The sequence below is a fragment of the Myotis lucifugus genome, unplaced genomic scaffold (assembly GCF_000147115.1).
Source record: "Myotis lucifugus unplaced genomic scaffold, Myoluc2.0 scaffold_12, whole genome shotgun sequence".
Lineage (NCBI taxonomy): Eukaryota > Metazoa > Chordata > Mammalia > Chiroptera > Vespertilionidae > Myotis > Myotis lucifugus.
The window spans coordinates 9491587-9511743 of NW_005871060.1; the positions used below are offsets into that span (position 1 = coordinate 9491587).

At 37.3% G+C, this 20157-nt stretch overlaps 1 protein-coding gene across 4 annotated transcripts in view; it reads right to left on the reverse strand.

The window, feature by feature from the left end:
- The window catches only part of FAM13A (family with sequence similarity 13 member A), a 270864-nt gene that overhangs the window by 193965 nt on the left and 56742 nt on the right, over positions 1–20157 (reverse strand). For 3 of the 4 annotated variants that reach the window (XM_014452073.2, XM_006084613.3, XM_014452072.2), the window contains exon 4: positions 14835–15012. The exons of the other annotated variant lie outside the window; for it this stretch is intronic. In XM_014452073.2, coding sequence (XP_014307559.1) covers positions 14835–15012 — 178 coding nt within the window. The remainder of the gene's footprint in view (positions 1–14834; positions 15013–20157) is intronic. 4 annotated transcript variants of the gene reach the window in all.

Genomic DNA, 20157 nt, shown 5'->3' on the forward strand with positions numbered 1-20157 from the left:
TAGGAATGAATAGCATATATTGTAATTATATCTAGGAAATAACATCTAACCTCATAAATGTCCCTGAACGTCTGTCTTCCAAGACATACACTTGTTTCCTATTTTAAGGACAATTTGCTGTTGCAATACTGTCACTGACACGGAGCCCCAGGATTGGTAAGTTTACAAACTAATGTATCTGCATTTTCTCCTTTCTGTTCTCTAATGGAAAACTTAGAGGAGGTATGACAAATGTAACAATGGCTGTCTGTGATGGTAAAAAGCTGAGAACTTTAACAAGTGAAGTCAGCCATCATTTATATTAATATATCTAAAAATGAGTACTAATTCTGGAAACAAGTTTTTTTTCTAATCCCAGAGGTAATTATTTTTCCCATATAATATGCTTTTCATAATATTTTCTCTTTGGGTTTTATTCAGAAGACTGTTCTTTTGGAAACAGTGTAAAGTGTCATTATGTGTCTGTGATTATTATTCAAATGATCTCTACTTCCTCAAATCCAAGATACTTTTCTCAGATCTCTTTCTCCTTGATTCCTCTCCACAATCCACCCCTTCCTGAAATTCCATTTTCTTTGGCTTTGGTGAAGCTACATTAGTTTCACTCCTCTGATCTTTCCAACTGCCTTTTCCCATCACTTAGCTACAGATGCTCCCCAGGATGTCACTGTTCTTGGAGAGTTTGTCTATTTTGTCTTCAAAAAGGAAATCAGACCTTGGAAGACGGGGTGGAGAGGGTAGGGGTTGGGAGGGAGGGGGGAAGGAGGAGAAAATGGAAGATACCTGTAATACTATCAGCAATAAAAAATATATTTCAAAAAAAGTAAATCAGAATAAATGACTTTTGAACTCTAGCTCAGCCCCCAGGTTGTCCTCTAATCTTATTATAGTTGTCTATTTCTACAGCCCTGATGAATCGTTCTTGGGAAGACTAGCTGAGGCTACAGGAGAAATTACACACCAAATCATTTAAAGCAATATCCTTGGATATAGATATTGGAAGCAAGAGACAGATATGTTCTGTTTTAAACAGGTAATTCCAGCAATAATGTGAATTTAGATTTAAGTGAATAAGAGCAAAAGAGAAAACTAGTTAAGAAGTTATCAAAATCAGCCAAAGAACATGGGGGCAGGGGGAGTATGGAGTGCATAAAAAAGGAAAAAGAGTGCTACATGTTAGCTAAGTGTGAACGATGCACAAGCCACCTCACAGGCATATGCCCTCAAATATTGATCAGGATCTCTATGATAAACCCCACTGCAACAGTTACCACAACTGTAATTCAGTAATTATTTAAGGAATTTCCCTCTTATCCCACAGAGTATGAGCTCCCTAAAGTTATGAACCATGTTGTTTGGCCAACATCTGGCACACTGCCTGCTGGCATACAGGATGTACCAAATAAATGAATAAGTTACAGAAAATTAAAGTCACATAAAAATATTAATGCTGAAAATAAATTCATATATCACCTAATAGCAAATAGATGGTTAGAAAAATTAAGGGACTTGCTTAAAATACACAAAGCTGGTAAATAACAGAGGAGGGAGTGGAATTATGCTTCTGTAAGACTCAGTCGCTATAGTAACCTCCTGGGAGAAAATAAAGGAAGGCGGATATAGGGGTGTGAGATAATTCTGGAGATTATATAAGTGTATATATACACTCCCACAATAATGTTGAGAATATAAATTTGCCACTGGATTTTGTCAACAGCTAAGCAACATGCCTCAATGTATATATTTATATATTTTTGTAGATATGTCTAAGTTTGCTATTTGTCACTGCTGGATGATGATGCAAAGAGTTTAAAAGGCCAATAGCTATTTTCAATTTTATGCTTGAACAAGGCACTAGTTCTTATGTTGAAATCTTATAGAGAGCAATCACATTGCATTAGTAAACTGATTTTGCTTTCATTGAATTTTCTTTCAGAGGCATGAAAAATGAGAAAAGCAGAATCATCAGAATTTGCATGTGCTTTTTTTTCCACCCCCAAAGAGAAGTAGTATTCATTTTAAATGTTTTCTTCAATTTTTAAAAGTTATAATTAAAACAGACTATACATGCATGGACGAAGTTACAATAAAGGTAATTAATCCCACAACTAACCCATTACTGGAGAGAGAGAGTAAATGCAGTATATAACAACATCTTAGAAAACTGTGATCTAAGTGGAAACACAGCAGACCAGGAGTCAGAAGACATCCCGCCTGGCTGGCGTGGCTCAGTGGTTGAACGACGACCTATGAACCAGAGGTCACGGTTCAATTCCTGGTCAGGACACTGCTCAAGTTGCAGGCTCAATCCCCAGTGTGGGGCATGCAGGAGGCAACTGATCAATGATTCTCTCTCATCACTGATGTTTCTATCTCTCTATCCTTCTCCCTTCCTCTCTGAAATTTAGAAAAAAGAAAAAAAAAGACATCCTATTTTTAGTCTTCCTGCTTACTGGTGATGTACCTTGCGGCCAATCACTGACACCCACCCACCAGCCACCTCAGGAGCCTTCTCTCTTCCTAAGATTGACATATAGAATAAACAAGATCATGAATGTATGTTTGAAGGGAAACATGGGATTTCATTGTTAAAGCATTACTTAATAGACTAGTGTTGATGTCCTCTGGTTGGGCATTTCTCTTCAATAAATAATAGACCGACTTAAAAAACCTTGAATTTATGTTGGACCGTATATTTCTCCAGATGATCATTAACTGCCAGGCAGATGCTATTGCTTAATTACTGAATTCCCACAGAGACTGAAGGAGTACAGGGATTATTTTTCAAAGTATAAGAAATCTTTGACTCTGGCCCCAATCAGAAATGTTCAACCACTAAGCCTGGTTATTCTCTAGAGAGGTATATTCTAGAGAAGAGTTCACACATTTTAAAACCATTGCCTCACATTGATAGGGTAAGAGACCTGCAAAACATCTACACTTGGTCCTTACTCACATGAACCCTGACCTAAAATGTACTGACCTAAGGTTACTAGGGAAAAATACCACTGCTCCTTGCAATAAAATAAAGTGTTATTTCACACTGTATATTTTAAATACTATTAGTTACTAATTTCATATATTACAAACAATCGATTTGCCGAGCAACCATTTGAAGATCTATTGCCACCTCTTGCGTGAAACCAAGGTCAAAAAGCATTCTGATTACTTTTGTTTGAAAAACCAATGCTTGAAGCATCATTGCTACCATTAATCAGAATAATAAATTTACCCTGCCCACAGAATATTGAGAGGAACACTATGTATGGTTCATATAAAATTATAAATCATCATAATTACTGGGAAAAAAATAGACATCCAATGAAGAATTTGTTGTATCATCTTGTACATTCAATTTCTTGTGATTCAAACTTATGTTCCTAGTATGATGGACTTGAGTTTACTATAATATTGAACTATATAAAATCACAATATTTGGCCACTTTGAACTAGGAAAATGGCAGCTTTATATGGTTTCAGCTAATATATTTATTCATCTGACCAAGGGACAATGACAATGCAGAAATTTTCCTGCACTAATCTTTTTTTTCTTTCTCTAAAAAACAATGGTTTATTCTCTTGCCTAGTTCAAAGTTTCAATTGAAATAGACCAAAATAAATGTTATCAGTTCTATTCTAGCTCTATAATCCTAAAAACTGATGCTTTGTACACTTCAGTTCTTTACCTATGAATGTATGAAAGTACCAACTATTCTTATGGATTCACCATGAGAAATAGATGATTGAATAATATATTTTTTTGTATATACAGAGAATTTAATATATACAGTAAAAAGTCCTGGCTATGAGCAAATAAAAAATGACAAACTGAAGGATGCAAAGGTACAAATAAAACATGATGTAAACTAACAAAAAACATTTATAGAATGTTTTATAAAAGAGGATTAAAAAGGTACATAAAATATAATATTGATAACATTTTAAAAAAGAATATATACATGGGAAAAGACTGGAAGGAAATAAAAATTTAAAGTAACTATTTCTAAGTAATAGAATTAGTGGATGATTTTTCACTGTATACAATTTTCCAAGTTTTTCCAAGCTCCTACAATTTTAAGAAACAAAAATACATAAGCAAAAACGACTAAATGGGATGACTTGTCATTTTACTAAACAAATGACTCAATGTTAAATATTTCAACTATACCTGACAAACCTAAAATCTAATGGGAATTTTTAAACTTAGAAAAATATCTGAAGTTCTGAGACAACATGTGCACATAATTATCCAGGAAAATCCTGAAAAAGAAGAATTAATGCAAGACTACAGTGCAAGACATTAAAATAAAAAGGGTATTGCCCTGCTTGGTGTCGCATCGTCACATGCACCGAGAGGTCGCTGGTTCAACTCCGAGCAGTGCACATGCCAGGTTGTGGGCTCTATCCCCAGTAGGGGGCATGCAGGAGGCAGCTGATTGATGTTATCCTCTCACATTGATGTTTCTCTCTCTCTTCCTCTCCCTTCCACTCTCTCTTAAATCAATAATAAAAACATATTTAAAAAAGCAAGTAAGAAAAGGGTATGATACTAGCACCAGACAAGCAAATAGATCAGTATGGTAGAATAGAGCTCAGAGAAGGCTAAAATATATTTAAGAATTTGATGTGAAGATAAAGTGACATTTTGAACCACTTGGCAAAGTATGAATTACTTTGTTTGGTTACCAGGCTAATTATTTCAGTGAAAAATTACATCTTCAAATCATATCTTTCATATCTTATTCCAAAGTAAATTTCACTAGAATTCAGTACCTAAATATTTAAAAATTTAAATATAAGATGAAATATGAGACTAACTTTTAGATTCCATATTATACCTTTTCTAAAATGATTTCCACATATTTTCAAGATTTAAATATTGAGATATGAAACTGCAATAATAAGTAGGCAATATAAGTAAATATTATTCTTAAACCCTTGTGGAAGAAGGCTTTTTAAGGATAATATCAAACCCAAACAACATAAATTGATACATAGAATTAATAAAATCTTTAAACTTTTGTGACAAAAAGTATGAATTACAAGTTCAAGTTTAAATAAGCTGTGAGAAATACTTTCAATGTATAACAAAAGGAACTCTTACTAATTCATTATAAAAAAAGCAACAACAAAAAACAGCACCAGCTTAGAAAAACTGAGAATAGAAAAGGCAATTTACAAAAGAAAAACTATATGGAAAAATAGGCTTTAGCATATGATAAACCTCACAGTAATCAAATGAGAAAAAAATTTAAATTTGCTTATTATATTGGCAAATATGAAAAAGAATAACAACACCAGTATTGGAGGAGGTGTGGGAAAGGGGACACACACACAGACAGCTGCTTACAAACTGGTGTAACTTTTCAATGAAGAAAAAAATCTGATATCAATATTCTTTGACTAAGCAAGTCTACTTCTAAAAGTACATCCAAAGAAAAGAATTAGTGAAGAGTGAAAAATGTATGTTCAAGCATAGTCACTGCAAAGCTGTTTATAGGGAAACAGAGCAGTGATTAAGAGCTTGGAGCGGAGGAGCCAGGCTGTCTGGATTCAGAATTCTGGCCCTAACCTCTTCCTTGCCATGTGACCTTGAGCAAGTTAAACTTTCTGTGCTTCAGTTTCTTCTTGTATAGAGAAAAGAAATGAAAAGCACTTAGAACACTGCCCAGAACTTAATGAGCACTCAATAAATATTATCTATTTTTACTGCTGAGAAAAAAAAAGAAATGCCATTTGTAGGGGATAGCTTAAATAAAGGATATTGATCAAAAGATCACAATGCTATGCCGTCAGTAGAAATGATGACATAGAATTATACTTATATGCATGGAAAAATGCCATAATAGATGACATTAAGTTTTAAAATCAAGGTTATAATGCAGTATTACTTTATTACTCCATCTTTAATCAAACATAAATATATATGTGATCACACAGAGAAAAGAATATGGAAGCACAGAAACTTAAAGTGTGAACAGTAACTGAATCTAGGTAATAGAATCATAGATGATTTTTTTAAAATATATTTTTATTGATTTCAGAGAGGAAGGGAGAAAGAGAGATGGAAACATCAATGATGAGAAAGAATCATTGATCGGCTGTCTCCTGCAGGCCCCCTACTAGGGATCGAACCCACAAACCTGATATGTGCCCTTGACTGGAATGGAACCTGGGACCATTTAGTCCACAGGCTGATGCTCTATCCATTGAGCCAAACCAGCTAGGGCGATGATTTTCATTTTCATCTTTATTCTTGTGCTTTTTGTTTTGAAATTTTTTTTTACAACAAACATGTTACTTTTGTAATAAAAATAAACTTATATGCATTTTTTTTAAAAAAGGGCAATTGAAAAATCAATTATCATAGTTACCAGTGACAGGGGGATTGATAACACAGAGCGCAGGAGATAAGTAACCACTGGAAAGGGCTGGCACAGGTTTCAACAGAGAAAAGGCCAAACTTTCCAATCACTCATCCTATATAATAAAAGCCTAATATGCTAAATGTCTGTTCATCCAGTTGACCGTTCAACCAATCAAAGTGTAATATGCTAATAATATGCTAAGGCCACTCAGCTGCTCACTATGATGTACACTGACCACCAGGGGGCAGACAGTTGACCAGTTGCTATGACGTGCACTGACCACCAGAGGGAAGATGCTCCGACCTGTAGGTGAGCTTGCTGCTGGGGTCCAGCCAATTGGGACTGAGTCAGACGGGCCAGACACGCCCTGGAGCCCTACTGTGGTCCCTCCCTGGCTGGCCAACCTCCTGCAATCCTTACCCAGCCCCGATCATTCACTGGTGGGGTCCCTCGGCTTGGCCTGCACTCTGTCACAATCCAGGACCCCTCAGGGGATGTCAGAAAGCCGGTTTCGGCTGATTCCGCAGGCCAGGCCGAGGGACCCCACTGGTGCACGAATTCATGCACCGGGACTCTAGTTCTTTAATATGCCAGACACATGTTATGGAGGATGGCAATATAAAAACAATTGTGTAAAAAATTAAATGAACAACCTGCATTTTATAAATAGATTTGTTAACAGGTTATAAATATATGACTATGAGAGATTAGGGCCAGGGTTTAATTTTAAAAAATGTCAGTTGTCTACACTTTTCAATCCAAATGATCCATTTTCCAAAAGTGAAATCCTGGGCTACAAACTAAACAAAGCTGCTTAGCAGTAGCTAACAAATAAGGTAACAGCAACATTATAGGTTTATCTGGTTACACATCCTGTTTGTGTCTACAAATTTAGTTGATCTCATCTAATGTTGTCCAAATACCTAATTATACACACACACACATCAATCATGCAACTACAGGTTATAAATTAGTGATTTGGTAAGATTAACTTACTGTGCTATTTTTCTGCAAGATTTGAAGAAGACCAATAGCAGCTTTAAAAACTTTTTTAGCCCTGGCTGGTTTGGCTCAGTGGATAGAGCATTGGCCTGTGGACTGAACCAGGGTTCGATTCCAGTCAAGGACACGTATCTCTCTTGCAGGCTGACACAGGAGGGAACCAATGGATGCTTCTCTTTTTCTGTTTCTCCTCCTCCCTTCCACTGTCTTTAAAAATCAATGGAATGCTCCCAGGAACAAGCTGGAATTACAAGTGAAATATGGAAAGGCTTCCTGAATAATCAATGGAAAACTCACAGGAGAGAACCCTGATATCCAAGGACCAAAGGTGAAGACCGCATAGAGACTGAATAATATTGAATGTGAACTATAATTGAAAAAAAAAGATGGAAAATTGTATATGTTTTTCATCATAATAAAAAAAATTAATGGAAAAAAATCCTCAGGTGAGGATTAACAAAAATAAACCACAAACCTTATTATGTGGCAAAAATGTAGCATCTTGGATAGAAGCATACATGGAAGGATTATCACCCAAAAAAAAAATTGATAAAAAATTTATTTATCTCTTTTAAGCTCTGGAAATACCTATTATATTACTGATTACCTTATTGATTAGCAATGAAATACTTGTTTGAAGGGACAGGATTAATTTACAAAGCTACAGACTAAAGGCAAAGAAATAAAAAAATGAAGAATTTGATCAAAATGGCTTACCATCACAGCAATTAGTCAGTTTGTTTTAATTATTGAATATTAAAATGTGGTTATTAATGTTCTTACATGATGGAAACTAAATATGCACAATGAGTTGAACACAAAGTGTCAAGAATATTAACAACCAAAAAAAAAAAAACTGAGCTAATTCATTAGGGAGTCTTTGGTTTCTTCACCAATGTCATTTAACAAACACATTTTTAAATTAACTCTAAATAACAGTACATACAAATATTTAGGTTTTTCTAATATTCATCCCAGCTTTGAACACTGTTTTGTCAAAGGAAATTTCAAATTCGAAGGAGTCATATAATACTAGAGGCCCGGTGCACAGATTTGTGCACCAGTAGGGTCCCTTGGACTGGCCTGCAGGGATCAGTGGACCTCTGCGCCACTGCAGCCTGGCCTTACCCACCAGCGTGTTGATCCCGCACAGCACGAAGTAGTGCATGAAGCGGCAGGTGGCCAGGGAGGAGCCCGAGCCCAGGCTGGGCACTGCACCACTCCCGCTCATCCAGGCCCCACTGAGCCTGCCGCCACTCGGGTGTGCAGGGGGAGTGTCCACGGGAGAGGCTCGTGCTGCCGCAGCTGCACTTGCCAGCTGTGAGCCTGGCATCTGGTGTCTATCTGTCAGCTGAGTGGCACTCCTTCATTGAGCGTCTGCCCCCTGGTGGTCAGTGCACGTCATAGCTGACCACCGGTCGTCCATCGCTTAGGCTTTTATATATAGAGATTGGAAAGTATAATATTTACAATTGTGCATCCTGTGGGGGGAAAAGCCACCTACTAAGATGGACTCCTGGTGGCTAACTGGGCTCAAATGTTTAAAAACAGACCCCAGCAGCCATTTCTGTAGAGGGGCCTCTAGCCAAACTGCACTTCATGAAGAAGCCAGAGCCGGACTGCCTGCTGCAGTGTTTCTGCCATCTGAGCCAGCCTTACAAAGCCTATTTCAACTAATAAGACTTGAGGCTTTCCTGTCCAATTGGAGCTACACAGCTCTGGCTAATCAGAGCAGCTCTATTCTGACCAATCAGGACAGTGCATTTTGGACCAACCACACTGTGAGAATTTGGAGTCCTCATTTGTATAAAGACTGACCAATCAGGGAACAGAGGCAAGGACTTCTGTCCAGCTTTTCTCTGGCTCCAGAAGCCTACTTTCCCCTTCTACCAAATGAAGACTGAATCTCCCTGATTGAGCTGAAATACCCAAGATGCCTCGCCAGAGAAGCGTGAAGCAAATGGGGCAGACTAGAGCGGAGCAGCACAGGGCAGCATAAGGCAGACCAGCCCTGGGCAGAGCAGACCAGACCATCAAAAGGGGCAGAGCAAAGCTGTCTAGCCAGAGAGGGGCCTGGCCCCAGAGCTGTTCTACAGTCGTGTTTTCACAGCCGTGCTGCATCATAACTGAGCTGTTTTGCACTGCATCAAGTTTCCTTCTTCACTGCTCCTCAAACTGGGGACTCCTGCGGGCACTGATTTGGCACCACAGAGCATTGGTTGACACATGGAGTTGCTGTTTATGAGAAAATTCGTTTCCAAAGTCAGCGTGTGAGAAGAAAAATCACGCACAGCCAACATTATACTTTAAATTCTTAATGTACAACATGCCTCAGCATAGCTTAAGAAAATAGGTTTCCTCCTGTTGTGTCCTCAGGAGTACATTGCCTTAGGGAAGATAGATAAGAAAACAGAGACTAAGTCAAGGACCAGGATGCTGGTGTATTATTTTGGGAGTAGGAATACAGGGCAGCATGGGTGAGGGAAGGAGGCAAGTAGGGATGCAAAATAGGGACTTCAAAAAAGAACCCCAATGACACACAACAGTTTGCGTGACAGACGCCTGGTTCGGCAGTCTGGAATTCAGCAGATGGATTCCGCCGGTGGGGGAAAGAAGAGATGCGCCTACGTTCCCCCTGACTCCTGTTTACCTTTAGCAAAGGGATTTAACTGTTCTCCCGCCCAGGTTGCATATCTAGCCCCTCTGGCAGCCTGTCAGGAATTGAGATCCTAGTATGGCGTCCAAAGTCACTGGGGAAGCCAGAAACTCAGGGCAGGTGGCTGGTTGACTCAGCTGCAGGGCAGCAGCCAAGAAGGACCCAGCGTTCCCAAGGCAGGTGGAGGGTCAGTTCCTGGCAGCAGATCAGTCTGGGAGGTAGGCAGTTCCAGGGCAATGTTAGGTAGTCATGCTTCTATTACAAGTACTAAGTTGAAGAAGTTGGTTTGTATTTAGAAGTTTTATTGGACAAGAAAAAATTTTTCTTTAGGTATTAAGAAGCATTTATAATACTGTAAGGAGCTTGTACTTTTTTGCATGAAGAAAGTGAAAACTAAGACAACTGCGGTAAGAAGAATGTCCTGTCTTTAGTCTCATGTTTCGAAAGAGCCCACCTCATTAAGTGATATGATGGGACAAATCTGTAAGACTTGATCTTTCCCATAATGTAATTATATACGCAAATATTCCAACACCACTCTACCGATTGTCCACTATGCACCAGGACTTTCTCTATGGTCTTGCTTAGCTTCAAAGCAAACTTTGTCAGTCCCATTTTATAGAAAATGTAACAGAAAAATAAATAATGCAGAAGGTCAAACCTACCAATGGCAGAACAAGGACTAGGCTAATTTTCTTTTATGTCATGATATTCAAACCACTGAAACCCATTTTAAAAGCTATCAAAACTTTGGGAAAGCAATTCTTGCTAATCTCTAAGAATAATAATATCCTTTAGCCCTAGCCGGTTTGGCTCAGTGGATAGAGCATTGGCCTGTGAAATGTCCCTAGTTCGATTCCGGTCAAAGGCACATGCCCAGGTTGCGGCTCGATCCCCTGTAGGGGGCATGCAGGAAGCAGCCAATCAGTGATTCTCTCTCACCATTGATGTTTCTATCTCTCTCTCCCTCTCCCCTCCTCTCTAAAATCAATATATTTAAAAAAGGAAACAAAATGTTCATCTTAAAATAATAATAATATCCTTTATCAGAATTTTTAGTTATCTTAGAAACTGGGATATTACGGCCTTAGTCGGTTTAGCTCAGTGGACAGAGCATTGAACCAACGGGTCCTGGGTTCAATTCTGGTCAAGGGCACATACCTCGGTTACAGGCTCCTCTCTGGCCCTGGCCGTGGACCTGGTTAGAGCTCATGCAGGAGGCAACCAATCAATGTGTTTTTCTCACATTGATGTTTTTCTCTGTGTTTCCCTCTCTCTTCCACTCTCCCTAAAAATCAATGGGGAAAATATCCTCGGGTGAGGATTAACAACAACAAAAAAATACACACACACAAAAGAAACTGGGATATTACAAAATTCTTTAGAAATAATGATATAGAAAATATACAGTTTACAGTCTAAAGTTTGATGAATTTTTCATAGAAAAATACTTATTACTATGCCACAGTATACTATGAAAATATTATGCTATAAAACATCATTATATTATTATTTTATACTATAAAAACATCATTATATTATTGCCATAGTATATTATAAAAAGTGTAAACTCAGTGGCACAGGTCCACTTCTAGGACATCATTCTAAAGAAACAGTTGCATGTGTACATAGAGTCACACTCGAGGTTCACTGCAACTGTTTTGTTTTGTCTTTAACCATTTTTTAATTGATGGTTAAATTGTTTTTGTTTTGTTTTTCAATAACAGTTTACTTTTAATATTATTTTGTATTGGTTTCAGGTTTACAGCATAGTGGTTAGACAATCATATACTTTATAAAGTGTTCTCCCTGGCCCTGGCCAGTTTGGCTCAGTGGATAGAGCTTCAGCCTGTGGACTCAGGGGTCATGACAACAACCTCAGTGCTCATCAATAGTTAAATAGATAAACTACAGCAAATTTCACACTATTCAATACTTTAAAAAGAATGAAGTATAAATTATATTAAGAGTTCAAGTTCTACCATAAAAACAATCAAGCTTCACAACCTATGCACCAGGATCTAATTTATATTTAAAAATAGATTATTGCTGTGTTCAGAAAGAGGGATGGAAGGATATATACCTACTGGTTACTGATTTTATTTCTAGGGAGGAGGTTACAATGGGAGGAACTAATGGAAGATACTTTATTTTTATTCTATATAACTCTCTGTTTGAATATTTTAAAATAATATTACCCAATCATCTAAATTTAATAAACCTGTAAATAGATAAACATGTTGAAACCCTCATAATTAAGAGCCACCTAGAGCCCAGCCGGTGTGGTTCAGTGGTTGAGTGTCAACCTATGAACCAGGAAGTCATGGTTCAATTCTCAGTCAGGCACATGCCCAGGTTGTTGGCTCGGTCCCCAATGGGGAGAGGCTGTGCAGGAGGTAGCTGATCAATGATTCTCTCTCAACATTGATATTTCTACCACTCACTCTCTCTCAGAAATCAAATAAAAATTTTTTAAAATAAATAAATTTAAATATAAAAATATATTTTTTAAAAAAGAAGTCACCCAGAAGCCCGGCATCCAGAACACCAAACAATCATATATTGTTTGTGTATTTCTTTTCATTTATATGGTTATATATTTTATAGACATTATTTTGTATCTAAAATTTTATATTCTTTTAAAAATTATTTCATGAGGATGTTCCCATATCTATTAGAAATAAATCTTCCTCATCTATTGACTATACAGTGTATTCACATTAGTTATTAAGAAAAGTATTGCCTTTGTTTGTCTTTTAGTGGTTCATGGTGAGAGTTGTCCTTGAATAGCAGCTTTCCACTGACCATTTTTATAACATACTGTATACAGACTAATTGTGGTCACTAGAGTTGAAGTGTCTACTTTTCCCTGATGTAGTTAAGAGGAACTTCAAAAAAAAAATAACCATTTCTACCTCTTTAGAATCAATTAGATAAATGAGACAGTACAGTACTTTCTAAGTGCTCAATAAACACTATATGTTACAATTATTATAGCCTATTTCAATGAGAAAAGGACCTGGTAGTGACGTCTACATCCATAAGTTTAGAAATACATACCAATTAATAGATCAGAGCAATAGAAATATACTTAGTGCCACTGAACTGTTTATTTAAAAATGGTTAAAATGGTAAATTTTGTTATATACATATGTGTGTATGTGTTTTAATCCTCATCCGAGGATATTTTTTCCACTGATTTTTAAAGAGAGTGGAAGGTTCTAAAAAAAAAATAATAATAAAGAGAGTGGAAGGGAGTGAGGGAAGAGAGAGAAACATTGATGTGAAAGAGACACATTGATTGGTTGCCTCCCACATGCACCCTGACCAGGGCTGGGGATCGAACCTGCAACCCAGGGATGTGCCCTTGACTGTGAATCTAACCCACAATGCTTTGGTGCAAGAGCTGACATTCTAACCACTGAGCACACCCACCAGACCTGTTATGTATATTTTATCACAATAAAAAATTGTTAAGCTATAATCATTAGTAGACTCTATAATAAAAACTCATCACTTATTTGATATTTTGACTAATTGAAGCAGGTTGTCAGAAATTCCAGATCAAGCCCAATCCAGTAAGCCAGCAATGAGATATGCATCTGTGTGTTATTAAATAAGCATTCTATTTGCAATTTGCTTTCACCTCTTCTAGAACCTAGGGTTTCAAAATTGATGAGTAATATTTTCTACTTACCTTTATTTCTTAGATGCAAGTTACCAAAGTTTACTCTGCAGATAAATATACAAGGAAATACAGCTTTTTTACTACCATAGAGCTCCTGAGTAAGATAAGAATTAGTGGAGCCTGTGTTTGAGACATTTATTTATGAGACGCTAACATATCCTATGAAATGCTGTTATTTAAAATTTAAATATCTAAGGTTACAAAGGGGATCATTATTAAGGCAGAACTTCTCCCTCTAGTAGGCTGCAAAGGTCCTGAAGCCTTCAGCCTCTATGATCTAAGCCAGAGTTTATATTTAGACAGTGGTTCTCCCGCTGTAAAATTACTAGTTCTGGGCAGCTGAATGGGTCTGCAGACTAATGGAGTGGATAAGCAGATACACTACTAAGGAAAAAACAAAAAACTTCCTGAGAATTTCTGAGACCCTTTAAAGTGTGAGGAGTGTTTTCTCTCTTTCTCTCTCCTTATAACTAGAAGGAATGTGTTTTATATCAGCAGGGATTAATAGGAGAGTGAAAAGCAAAGTCCCTGGATTGCAAGATCATGTTTCATACTTTAAAGAGCTTTCAGGAATAACAGGGAAAATAAAAAATAAAGCTTTACAAAAATTCTTGTGGCTAGTGATGTAGCACCCACCACAGAAACTAGTTTATTTCTAGTCTAGTTTATTCCTAGAAAATAAATAAATGTAGCTGAGGTTACATTTTTCTGTCACTGACATATTCCGCTTGTAATTTTCCATCCATTAGCAATGTTTTGAACTTTATCACTATTAAAGAAATTATGCCCTACATCGTTTTCCTTTCCTTTCTGCTAATCAATGTTTCAGATTAAATTTTTTAATGCCCTTTTTTAGTGAAAGTAAAGCTTATTTTCAGAATTTTAAATAAGGTTGTTTGAAATATTACAAATGATGGTTTCATAGAGGGTATTACCTGCTTTCTTAAAAATTGGGACAAAAAATGAGGCTAAAATGCCCAATAGCAAGATGGAACTTCTCCAACACAATTGGTTGACTTTCTGGTTTGAAATAGGAGGCATCTACATCCCAGTCATTTCAGGCAATGCTAAAAGAAAAGGGGTATGTGGTAATATTTAAAGCAAAACTCCGCTGACTTACTGAAAGCAATTGGGCCCAAACACAGTGGCGAGATTGTGGACATTCATGCGGTTCTGCACGTGGTGCTTGGCTACCTTTGTCAAGAACTGGCAGAGGTACTTGAGGAGGCAGTAGTGCGTGTCTGGCAGCTCTTTTATTAAGGCTCTTAAGCTATTCTCCTGAGCATCATTTGTGTCATCTGAAAAGAAAAAGAAAAATGTACTCAGGCATATTTCACTGCGACAATAACAAAAATACACAGATACTTAAATTCTAACACTTTATTCAGAAAAAAGATTCCTAAAGATTGAGATAGGCCATCAAAAAGGGCACTTTTGGCCCTAGCCGGTTTGGCTCAATGGATAGAGTGTCAGCCTGCGGACCAAAATTCTGGTTTTGGTTTCGATTCCAGTCAAGGGCATGTACCTTGGCTGCAGGCTCCTCCCCAGCCAGGGCCCTGGTAGGGGCTCTTGCAGGAGGCAACCAATCTCGATGTGTTTTTCTCACATGTGTTTCTCTCTGTCCTTCCCTCTCTCTTCTACTCTCCCTATAATCAACAGAATCCTTGGGTGAGGATTAACACAACAAAACAAAAAAGGGCACTCACTTTTGCTTTTCCTATGCTCCTTAAGCATTTAACTTTTTGAAATGTTAAAGAATTCCTAACTTATTCAAGACATGCTGAAAACCAAGAGCTTTATTCACTGCATGAAATGGGTTCCTTTAAGTGAAAAGATGAAAGTTCTTGACTTAAGAAAAATCATATCTGAGGTTCCTATGATCTACTATAGTAAGAACAAACCTTGTATTCCTGAAATTGTGAAGAAGTAAAAAGGAATTCATGCTAGTTTTCCCTTGCACCTCAAACTCCAAAAGTTATGGCCACAGTACATAAGTGCTTAGTTAAGGTGGGAAAGCATTAGATGGCTTCAGGGTAGAACACGTGAACAGAAAACAAGTTCCAATGGACAACAACAACAGTGCTGCACCAGAAAGCATTGAGCCTACACGGAGACTTTAGCGGGGGACCGACCCCCTGTAATGAGTAACACTGAGCCATTTACTGAAAGAAAGGAAAAATTACACAGAAATAAGTCTGGACTGAAAATATAAAAATTACTGGAGAGAGAGAGAAAGAGAAAGAGAGAGAGAGAGAGAGAGAGAGAGAGAGAGAGAGCGCAAATTCACATAATTTTTATTACAGTATAGCATGATTGGTCTATTTTATTATTTGTTATTACTGTTGTTAATATCTTACTGTGCCTAATTTATAAATTTACCATAGGTATAAATGTATAGGAAAAAACATCGTATGTATAGGGGTTAGCTACTATCTGCAGGTTTCAGGCATCCACTGGGGGGGGGGGGGGTTGTATGTATCCTCCTTGAATATGGGGAGACTAGACTGCTGTACCTATGTGACCTTAGACTTTACTAAATTGTTTCCTTATTTTTAAATGGGAATATTAACTATCTTATAGGGTTGTGATGGGGATTAAATGAAATACTTGTACTTAAAAGAGTGACTGACACATACTAAATGCTATAAGTAAGTATTAATAGCTCCTTTTACTTTACCTCCATTGAGGTGTGGTTTTATGACCACACTGAGGCTGAAATGAAATGCCTTTAATACGAGCCCATTTCACCTTTATGAATGTTAGGACAAGTGATGCTACTAAACAGCAATGCCAGAAACGTGTAGATTTCCATCTTTGTTAGAACTGTTTTGGAAAACATTCTATTTATAATCAGAATTATTATTTCTTACTGACCACAAACAATGTGATCCAATAAACTAATTTTTAGGGTGAAATAGATTTCTTGATATTAGAGGCTTTTCATATTAAGTTACTTTTAAAAATGAAATAAATCATATTCAAATACTTGGATAATCCATGTAGTATGTTGCTTATGATGGCATTCTTCCCCACTGCATAAAGATCTTGACTAGCAGAGTCAAGATTTACTTGACCAGAAGTAAGAAAGGGAAATAATTACATTTGGAGGTTATTAAAAACTAATTAAAGACTAACCATTTCTCATATCTGTATATTAGAGCAATAAATAACTATGAAGAGAAAATGTAATTCTATTTTGCTTTTTTTTTTTTTTACAGTGATTAATCCAAAGTGAGCCTCGATGTTTTCATGGGTGTGTTTTCTCTGTTTACAACTGCGGTTTACACCATCCCGACTTCCTTGCTCATCATTTTCCTGCTTCCATTGTGACTGTATATTTATGTTTGAGTTGTCTTTATAAAAAGTTATTGCTGGAAGCAATTTATTACTAAGCTTCATTCGCGTTATTACAAGAGGCTGTAGTACATTTTACAATATTCATTCGTTGTGTAATATTCCATTCTGCCTTTACCACAGTTTATCCACTCCCCTCTTAAAGGTTATTTGGGTTGTTTCAAATATTTCCTGGGGACAGTGCTGCAAGGATCATTTCTGTACATAACTCCTGGTGTACATGTACAGAGTGCACCTTGGGGTATACATTGAAGAGTGAAATTGTTGGGTTATTGTATGAAACTACAAGTTTACAGATAAATAATACTGCTTTGCAAAGAACAAATTAACCTCTATATGTATATAGAGAATAGGAACAATAAAAGTTAAGATTAAACACCTGTAAATATTTAAATATATAAAGTTAAAAAAATATAAAAGTGTACATTTACAGGTACAAGCAATAGAATTCCAACAGCCCTGGAAATGAATGGGCCGCTGGCCTCTGTCTGAAATGAAATTTCAAACCCTTGCATGTGAAGACACCTCGTCAAATAAAATAAATTCTCAAATAGTTATGAATTTATGACAATAGCATACTTAAAAAAGGAGCATTTTCATCACTTACTTCCAATTTTGAAATGCAATAAATAATTTTCCCAAGGAAATAAAATGGACAAATAATGGGAATGGAAACAGATATATTCAGAGACTCTCAAGCTTATTAAAATAATATTAAATCCTTTATGGCATGAATGGAAGAATCACTAAACATGTTCTCAAAAAAACAAAAGTAATTGAGGAAAACATGTCTTATCTTCATCTCATTCTATGCCCCCAAACTTCCATTTCCTCTGATGGAAGATGGATTCACTGATTCACTCACTGGGCGAGAATCTTGAGTGTCCTCTACTTCAGTGGTTTTACATACCACATGCGAACCTTCAATAGTCACAATGGACCTCCTGAATCTTTCTTTAAACATACTGACAGTGCAGTAAAGGCCTTTCTTTATTAGCATATTTCTTCTCACTTCTTTTCATACTGATTAATTATGTGCTAACATACTGAGAATCTGCAGTTTGCACTGCCTTCCAGAAATATGTGGTAAATAGCACCATTACAGCAAGACTTCCTACACGAGAGAATCACCACGGCTCGACTCCTTTGGAGAAGCCTGTAGGAAAATGTAGGAGAATGCCCAGCAAAGCACTGAGTCTGGGAGTCTGGGTGCAAATGTGCCTAATAAGCAGATGCCTTTTCATGTTTGTGAGAAACACAGTTCATAATAATTACTTTATTATTACTTTCATTATCTTTTGATTTGCTGATACCTAAATATAATAAATACTACCTATTCACTCATGTTCTTGCATTTATATTGGTAATTACAATGGCTCCCTCGAGTTTTCACATTATAAAAAAGAATTAGCAGTGCTTCTATGAATACACATTAATTCATGATATATACTTATTGCACACTATCTATAATATTTCCAGGTGTTTTCTATGTGTCTGACAACGCTGAAGATACAGCACTGAACAAAAGAAACATCATGCTTTTATGAAACATATTCAAATCAAGGGGAGAGACAATCAAACGATCAGTAACATAAGTGCTATGAAGAAATATAAAGCAGGGTAAGGGGAAATAAAGCCGAGTTATGCAGGGGTGGGGAATGTTATTTCATGAAACACAGTCAGGGGTCAGGGAAGGCCTCTCTAATATGGGGACCACTAAGTAGAGAGCTGAAGGGAAGAGGGAAGTGCATTCTAAGCAATGAAAAGGGGGCCCTGAGGGGGCCTTGGGGCTGGGGCCACGTGGTATAGGTGGGAGAGTGGTAGGAAATAAAGTCAGGAGACAGTGTGGGGAGGACTAGGGCTGGCAACACAGTCTTATTTTAAGCTATGGCCTCCCCCCCACTCCCTACTGCCACCCTGAGTGAGGGTTTTGAGCTGTGGGGGGATGTTACTTTAGGGGCCACTCCGGCTGCTGTGCTGAATCTAGGCTCTAAGGGGCAAAGTCGGAAGCAGGGACACTAGGTAGGGGACTATTGTGACAGTCCCGAAAAGTAAAAGCCAGCTGGCCCTGGACCAGGTCGATAGCAGTGAGATGTTAAGACATGTGCAGATTCTGGATAAAGTTTAAATATGTCTTGTTTGTTCTACATATGTAAGTTGTTTTATCTATGTAAAATACATGTATGAAACAATCATTCAAGAGGTCTTTATTGAGTGGTTTATTCTATGCTAGGCAAAATTCTAGGCATTTGTGATGCAGCAGCAAGCAAACCAACCTCTTCCTTCATGGAGCTTAGAGTCTAGTGGGTGAGATGTTAAACAATAAATATAGTAACAGGGCTAGGGGAGCTGGGAGTAAGATTTCAGGACTTCCTGAAATAAGATTTTCAGGAAGGCCTCACTGAGAATGCGTCTGATGTTTATAGGCAGTTTAAGTTAAAAAGTAAAAATCCACAAACTGGCAAATGTGAGCTCAGAGTTGGAGCTTCAGTTTTAAATGTCTCTTAAAGCCCCTCAATAAATTCCTTGTATATAAAAAGTGGTTAAGAAATAGTTTTAGCCCTGGCCAAAACTAAGTGGTAAGAGCATCGGCCCATGCACCAAAGAGTTGTGGGTTCGATTCTTGGTCAAGGGCAGCTACCTGAGTTACAGGTTTGCTCAGTAGGGGCATGTGTGAGAGGCAACCAATCCATGTGTCTCTCACACAGCAATGTTTCTTTTTCTTTCTGCCTATCCCTCCCTACCATTCTCTCTAAAAAATCAATGGAAAAAAATATCCTCAGGTGAGGATTGAAAAAAAAGATAGCTTTAATAGACTGATACACACTTATGACACACTTTTAAGACACAGTAAGACAAAATAGCATAGGAATTAAGAGACTCCTATATCTCGAATATATCTGAAAGAAATGTAGAATAATTTAATCTATTTAAAGAACTAGCTGGTTCAAAGTGTTAAGTTGGAGTTGGATTAAAGAGAGTTATTTAAATGATAAGAAAAGGGTTATTTGATGGTAGGAGAGTAGGGATACTCAGCAATGAAATTCCACAGAAGGGCCTCAGAAATGGAAGTACATGTATCTCTGAAG